This window comes from Mytilus galloprovincialis, chromosome 2, assembly GCF_965363235.1.
Source record: "Mytilus galloprovincialis chromosome 2, xbMytGall1.hap1.1, whole genome shotgun sequence".
Classification (NCBI taxonomy): domain Eukaryota; kingdom Metazoa; phylum Mollusca; class Bivalvia; order Mytilida; family Mytilidae; genus Mytilus; species Mytilus galloprovincialis.
Genome location: NC_134839.1, coordinates 44125446 through 44133778, shown reverse-complemented (window position 1 = coordinate 44133778; position 8333 = coordinate 44125446). Strand labels below are relative to the sequence as shown.

Sequence of the window (8333 nt, the reverse complement as noted above, 5' to 3'; positions counted from 1 at the left end):
ATAGTGAAAAGCAATGAAAGAAACGTCTGTGACTACATTGAAAAGGCGTGTGCACTTTAAAAAAGTCATTTTGATAAAACTTTTAAATTTTTTTTAGCTAATGATAAACCAAAACGGAGTATGCGTATGCACCATTCAATCAAATGCTATTTTCATTTACTGATAAGTTTGATTATTTCAAATTCAATGTTCGACAAACTCATCAATATAAATATAAACTGAGTTTTATATTAAACCACACATAAAGCTAAGTTCCCTTAATTCATCTTGCAGGTGGAATAACAAAACAATTTATTTTCTTCGTAAATAGCTATCTTTTAAAGAAACTGTCAAAAGTTTCCATATTGAGATATATCTATATATCGGAACAAAAGCCCCTGGTTTCGCTATCTCGGGTTCTATCCGAGACACGGCGTAATGTGCCAAGTTAGCGATGACCCTATCAAAATTGTTGGCTCTTAATTGAATGACATTGGGTATATATACCTCGTGATTTGCGACTACATTTAGTTAGGTTTTTTACAAAGAAGACTCCCAGACCGAAATAATTAAACGATTGTACAAACATAAGGACTGGGAGCACATGAATGGAAAATTTTTGATAGTGTAACAAACTATATTGTGCAAAAGAAATCATTATGGAAAGACAGAGCATTACATTCTCATTTATATTTATTTTCGTCATCAGTTTATACACCGCAGATTCAAGGTATGTATTGGTAGGCTTGTTTTTATATAAAAATTGATCGTCTTTAGTTTACACTAGATACTTCAATGACTTTGTTACTTTTTATTAATTTTATAATTTTCAATTTCCTGGTTCATTATTTTTTTTCTTATTTTTTTCTTATGTCTGCTTATTCTGATATCCTGAAACTTTTAACTTCCAATAGAAAAAAATGAAAGGAGTTGTAGGATATAAGTATAATATTTCCTTATAATATATTCTTCCGAAACTAGTAACCCTGACTATATTTTTTGAAAATATCAACAAAATTAATCTTCCAGGATAACATCTGTAAAAAGGTCCTTGCTATTATTTGACTTTATTTTTCTTTTAACAAATTCAAATTATCATACAAAAATTCATTATACGGAGGCTTTTCTTGACTTGTTTCTCTGCACGTATTTGCAGAAAATGCAATAGACTTTTTCAGAAGTATTGTTTTTCTGCCAGGAATTTAATGTTAAATGTTGGTTTTTTTTTTACAATAGACATAGAGCAAAATACCATACAATTTTCAAAATTGTCCTTCCAACCGTTTAAGGTGTTTATAATTTTATTTTAAGTGGGAGATTAATATCGATCTACTAATCAAAAAAAGCACAACAGAAATTTTTCATAATTTTTTAATCTTTGTTCACATTTTTTCCCTATTGAATAATGATTTTTTCTTCACTTTTCAAGAAATTGTTACATGTATATCGATTCAAGTTAGGATTTGATTTTAGAGTGAATTATATATTTTATCAGTTAAAGTACTTGCAGCTAACTTTTAGTAACTTGGAACTTTCTGTTGTACAGTAATGTCTAGGTTGACTATGAGTTGTGTTTTGTTTATTTGTAATATTTCAGATGTTAACTCTATTAATCATATCGGGTGATTTTTTTTTGTATACTTAACACTGTATGGTTTGCTATTTCACTACTAAACATACTCACCCCTTCTCGTCCAATGAAAAGTCAGTTTTTTGTCCTCTAATTTTCACTAGTACATGGTTTTCCATGCATTATGAAATGCTATACATGAATGACTTTTCATTGTCAGTTAAATTGAATTATGAAAGTGAACTCTTAATAGCTGCACTAACGAAGTGTACAATCCCCTAAGGCATTTTCCTTGGGAAAATAGCCTACTGATTACAGATGAATGAGAAAAGATTGAAATAAAAACCTTTTGAATTTTGCAAAATTTCATGCATTTTCTAATGGTACACATAATAGAATACATAAACAAAATATGGTAAGGATAAATAAAATGATATTTCTTTAATTAATATACCTTACATTTGAGGGATTATTTTTCTTTCCTTCAAAAAAACATGATCAAGACTGGTGATATATAAAGCAAAGGGTTGTCGGAGAAACGCAATACATTTAAATTTATCAATAAAAAGTAAGCATTTAATGTTTAATGGTCTGAATTCAAATATTCATACAGAGAGTTTTATATCTATAAATAAAAAATCAAATTCCAAAAAGGGGATTTATATAACATTGTGTTGCTTTTTAAAATAAAAAAAAATGTAAAGATGTATGAGTATTAAAATTTACCCGAAGCAGAAGAAACACAATTTATCCTTCACCAACTATGTCCGTGCTATTTCATTTCATTCATTGAAATGATCATTACCTATGTTTTATATTTAGTTCATTATAAAAAGTGAACTCTTATTTAGGTTTGAATATTACAATGGGAAAGGAAAATTTTGTAAGGTCACTCGAAAGTGTGAATATGTTCTAAATTGGTCAGACAATACTTGATCATGTTTTATGAAGATTTAAGCCCTCGGCTTCGCCTTGGGCTTAAATCTTCATAAAACATGACCAAGTATTGTCTAACCTATAATTAATGGGGTACATACATTAAACCGTGTCTGTTCATATGAAACGAGGCACTAGTAGGTGGTTGTCAGATGATTTAAGTGTTTGTTTCCATACGAAAATGGTGTTGGCGGTCCTTTAAATACTTTTAAATTCTATCAAACTTTGATTTGAAATTGAGAATGGAAATGGGGAATATGTCACAGAGACAACAACCCGACCAAAGAGCAGACAACAGCCGAAGGCCACCAATGGGTCTTCAACGCAGCGAGAAAATCCCACACCCGGAGGTAGTCCTCAGCTGGCCCCTATGGCCCTAAAAAAAATTATGTAACAATGGCGTCATACTTAACTTCAAAAACATATAAATCAACTAAAATTAAAAAAAACATACAAAGTCTTATAAAGGCCAGAGGCTCTTGACCTGGGACAGGCGCAAAATGCGGCAGGGTTGAACATGTTTTGTGCGATTTCAACTCCCCCTATCCCTCTAGCCAATGTAGAATAAAAGAACACATAGCAATACGCACAATAAAACTCAGTTAATCTAACTTGAAAACGAGTTCCTGGACACCTATTTTTTTAAAATGCCATTTTGTTTGACTAGGTAAGAAGATTATGTGTGCCAGTTTTCATGAAAACGTCAATAGTTCAAGTTTTTAAATTTGATAAATATACAGCAAAAATTGATGTTTTTTTTCTACATTCGTGAACATTTGATAAATATGAGTTAATTGAAAAAACAAATTGCACAATTTTAAAGTACTTTTATATAAAACAGAATTTAGAAATAATTTAACAAAAAAAAGCTTGTGTTTATTTTTTCAAACAAAAAAGTTATGTTTTTCTGTCGAAAGGAAAAATACGTCCACAAATCCGAATTTTGAGCAAATATATAAAATGTCGACCTCATTTTTCTCTAAAAAGTAGCACATGAAGGTATATTTTTTATTACATATTTGATTTAATCAGGCAAAAAATAGCCTTTATGCAAATTGTCAGCAAAATTTCAATATGGGATCAAAACTGTATCGTATGCCCTTAAACAAAGTCCGAGTCCGATGTCAGCACCGGCCCCTCCTCCGAAAGAATCACCTTCGCCACCAACAAATGGATCGGGGACTGAAAAAGATTAGAATAGGTAACAAAAGAAACTAAACAAAATGACAATAAATAAACAAAGGACTACTAGCAGTTACTGACATGCCAGCTCAAGGCCTTAATCAAACTGATTGAAAGATTATGTCTTCATCATATGAAAATGTAGTACAATCCCTTCCGTATGGGGCTTAGTATCACACCATCATAAAACATACGAGAGAACATAACCCGTATCATGCCAATAACTGGTTTTAGAATAAGAGTGTTTCGATGCAAAGACCCAATGATTAAATCAAAATTAATACCAAAATATGCAATCCACCACGGTATCGTTACTATATACTTTCCGAATAAGTCTATTTAAAGGTTTGGTTAGTTCTTGAGGTAAATGCCGACATTTTTTGTGCTTTGTAAAGAATATTACCATTAAATAATGGATGTGAAATACCTGAATGTATAAGATGTGTCTGCATGTTGATTTACATTTACGATAAAATTTAGTTAATGTTTTGACTAGTTTCTGATATCGAAAACCCCGGTGTTATAACTTTTCAGCAATACAGGTATCTTTCGTTGAAATCAGATATGTTGTTACATACACGACCAAATCGAACCAGTTAAAATACATAATCACTAGAAGATTGTTACAAGGGAACACCACTATCTTAACATGGATAATTAACAATAGGAAATGCAAAATCATCTCTTTTATCATAAATTCAAGTAAAAATTGGTTATTAGAATAAAAGATTAGAACTGAAAAAAGATAAACAACAACCGTAAGAATATAAATCTTTCAATTTCGTTTTCGTGCGTTAATTAATTTATTGTTTTGAACAGTCATAAAAATAACTTTTATCCCGTGTGTAAAGATATAGATATCAAGATCCAAGAAAGGGTAGTGTTCATTGTTATAATTAGCTTTATGTAAAGTCAGTTCGGCAGGATAAATCTCTTTAGTGTACAAACTGAAGTCGAATAGACTCGATTCGTTGTAAAATTAGGCACATGATATAACTTGTGGTGTAGAACATTGATGATCTTTATGCCGCCCTTCTGACTTCGACTCTTGTTCCTATTTATAAATTATATGTATCCTAAATAAGGTAATTGTATACCAATCTTCCCAGTCTGCATTTGATAATTATTGAAACCAGTGTGTGAAAGTTGATATGATGCAATTATGGCAAAGGTTATACAATTCTGATCATCTTTGCTTTAAAAAAAAATGCGTTTCATCTAACTTCCAAGGTCTGATCATTATGTGAACGTATTCTCAAACATACCAGTATCATAAGGTTGATATACTTTTCTTTTCATTTCTGTTATTTTATCTTTATCTTCTTTTTTTCAAACTTTTTTCATGAGGCCTTTTTTCTCCACGGTTCGAAATTTCAAAAGAAGATACTAGTAGTTTAAAAACTCCACCACACATGCGCCATTCATGCATCAGAGAGTGACCTCGTCAGTGATTGTCTATCATGAGAAACATGAAAATAAATTCTTGATAACTTGATTTACAGCTAGTTCCAAAAGCATGTAGAGCAAGACTTTAGTTAGCTTCCTTGCTTTGTTTTTATATTGTACAATCATTAGGATAACACCCAATTAAATTCAAATATTATATATACAGTTTTAACTATGCCTATATATATTGTTTAAAGATGTCAATCTTGTTTACCAAGCTTGTATAAACAATTATACAAACAAAGCAAGCAAGCCAACCAAAGTTTTGCTTTACATGCATTAGGAAATTAGCTGTAAAAGTACTGAAATGTAGGCTTTAGATGATTATTAGTATTAGAATACGAAACAATACATTAATTCACGAATGCGCCTTGTGCATGAGTTTATCATCAGTAGTGTTCGGACACGAGTTGAATATTTATAGAATAACTAATCGAAAAATTCAAATAGAGAAAAATATTCGACGAGTGACCGAACAACACATTGATTCACGAATGCGCGTAACATAGAGCTTGTTTTTAACTAATTTATGGTTATCACTGTATCCGCATTAAAATTGACGTTTATGGTTTCCGTTGTCTAACAATTGATATATATTTTATGGCTATTTTTGTAGCAATCCTGATTTCATTGCAAATACGAGCGATAATTAAGTTTGTGCACGCGCAAGGTTTTCAAGTCGATTATGTGTTTTGAACTGATTAAAAAGTAGTCCACAACAACAAAATCAAATTCCCTAAATTTTCATTTGTGGGATGATTGCCAGTGGATAGTGGTTTACCTCTGGCGTATATACAAAATTTAACCCTGGTATTTATGATAAGTTTATCTACAGCAGAATATAAGAACAAACTATTTAAAATAAAAACAGTTTCACCTTCACGGTGGACCAATAGTTAAATTCAGTGCACATCGAATTTAGTGTACATGTAACAGTCGGAGAAAAAAACATGCGCAATGCCACAAAAAAACCCAAGTTATCACATGATGTAATACCATGAGTAATAACTAGTGTTTAGCGATAATATCTGGTAATGTTTTAATTTACTGAGTAACCAAAACAATAGTTATGCCGATAAAACAATATTCATAGACATAACATTAAAGTGGAAAATTGGTAATCTTTTAAAACAGGTTTATTTTAATGATCAACAGTTAAACTGATGTGTATCAAAGTTCGCGGGCATCTCCGTCAGTAAAAATTAGACTTTAATCTTATCACCAAATGTGTACTTGCACGAGCAATACGATGGATGTCACACTGGAAGTAAGATCCCATGTTTCCGGAGCACCTGAGATCAATCCGGTTTTTGTGGGGTTCACGTTGCTAACTCTAATAAAAGTTATTTAGTTTGTGTTTTGCAGACTCGTGTTTGTCTTACGGTCTTTTTTTTGTCATTTCATTGTCAGTTTGTTTTCGACTTACGAGTTTGCATGTCCCTTTCGTATCTTCCGCCTACTTTTCCCGGACGATTTAAATCTAGAGTTTGACACAAACTGTAAAGGCACCTGTCGGTTGTTGAAAACTGTATAAAAATCTTTTTTCCGCGTATTCATGATGATGTCTCATTGACGTAAACTCCTTATGTTTTTATTCACATCGTGCAATCAATCTTCCTTTACAACTATTTTCAAGTCTATGACACAAATTTCAAAGTGTGAAACAAATATGAGAAGATATTAGTTTAATTGTCATAATGTATTTGTTGATGATTGTCTTATTAATCAAATTGAAAATTTCGAAACATTTAAAAAAGATTTTACCATTTTAGGGAAGGAAGACACAAAAGACAGCGTAAGTAACTCACATTTTTGTTTATATTCCTGCAAAGATATAGTTATTTGGTAAAAGTAATTTTATTCATAATGGATAATGACTGGTGTCACGGGTGACTTCAGGTCTATTGAAACAATTTGCTTACTTTGAAGTCCTACAATATAATCTGCTGCATAAACTTATACTAGTATATACAAATAGTGTCATCGAGTGTAGAGTGCGTTTCTACAAGTAATGTGTACCATAGAAGGATATAGAAGTTACCGAACAATTAAATGAACGGATCTAGTGCGCTTAGTTGAAAAATATAACTCTATACTACGCAATATATATAAATGATATTTATTTTTATGTTTTGAATACTTTATTGATAGAAATTCAAGTGATTGCGAAAATATGTTTTATTCTAGTGTAAAATATCTATAATATTATACATGAAGTTAATACAAAACGTAATGTCGAATTGTTCACTGAAATTTACCAGTTACTATGAAAATCATTTGCTCATATAAAACATGTGGAAAATCAGCAAGTTCAGAATTAAAATTAAGATTTAATCTTTTTCAGTCCCAGATCCATTTGGTGGTGGCGGAGGTGATCCATTCGGAGGAGGAGGCGGTGGTGGGCTTGATCCATTCGGCAATGGAGGAACAGGTCGGTTTTATTTTTATAAAATTGAGAATTTTCAACAAATTAGTAACACAAACGTCGTATTTTATCAATGACAGTTATATCTATTTTCAAATGTACGGTCTTCAATGCAACTTTCACAGTTTACAATGTTGTTATCATTCATTCAGGTTAATTCTCTGTAAAGAGTTGAGGATTTAATCGCTGTTGGATATTTATTTTTTTCAACAACTAATTTCAAATACACATATATCAATGATCGAAGTCAAATATCATCATTGCCTAATAAAACAAAGGTTCGTACAAATTTCATACAAAATGTTGTCTTTTCCTTGACATTTTCCACACATTTGGACTAAATGTCATAATGTATAAACATATGAAATATTTTCGACAATAATTCATAGGACAATATTTTGCTTTACAACAATAACTATACCTATTTATCCCTATTACATGTATAAATCTGTACCATAGTTAGTATAATAAGCATTTTTTTTTTTAAAGAAGCCATGTTTTTTATATTTATTACTGATGGGATTTTAAAAACAGGTGCATCTAGTTCAGGTCTGACACAAATCTGTAAAAAATATTACATAATACTGTTTGAATTCTGTCTAACATAGTATTAAAATGTATTTATAAAGTAGAAAAGTATTGTCGGGTATGTGACAAAATCGTATTAAAAAGGATAAGAGCAATACTTTATCTTATAAGTTTCTAAAGACTTTTTCAATTTTAAATGTTGCATATATAAATTTATTTGAAGGTGAATTATTGAGGATTTAAATAATGACAATAAAATGCACGTAT

General features: G+C 30.8%; 1 protein-coding gene across 3 annotated transcripts in view; it reads left to right on the top strand.

The window, feature by feature from the left end:
• Nucleotides 1-505: 505 nt before the first annotated feature.
• The window catches only part of LOC143063644 (uncharacterized), a 227862-nt gene continuing 220034 nt past the window's right edge, over nt 506-8333 (top strand). For all 3 annotated transcript variants that reach the window (XM_076235897.1, XM_076235896.1, XM_076235895.1), the window contains exons 1-3: nt 506-709; nt 6886-6908; nt 7458-7544. In XM_076235897.1, coding sequence (XP_076092012.1) covers nt 639-709; nt 6886-6908; nt 7458-7544 — 181 coding nt within the window. In that variant the 5' untranslated portion in view covers nt 506-638. The remainder of the gene's footprint in view (nt 710-6885; nt 6909-7457; nt 7545-8333) is intronic.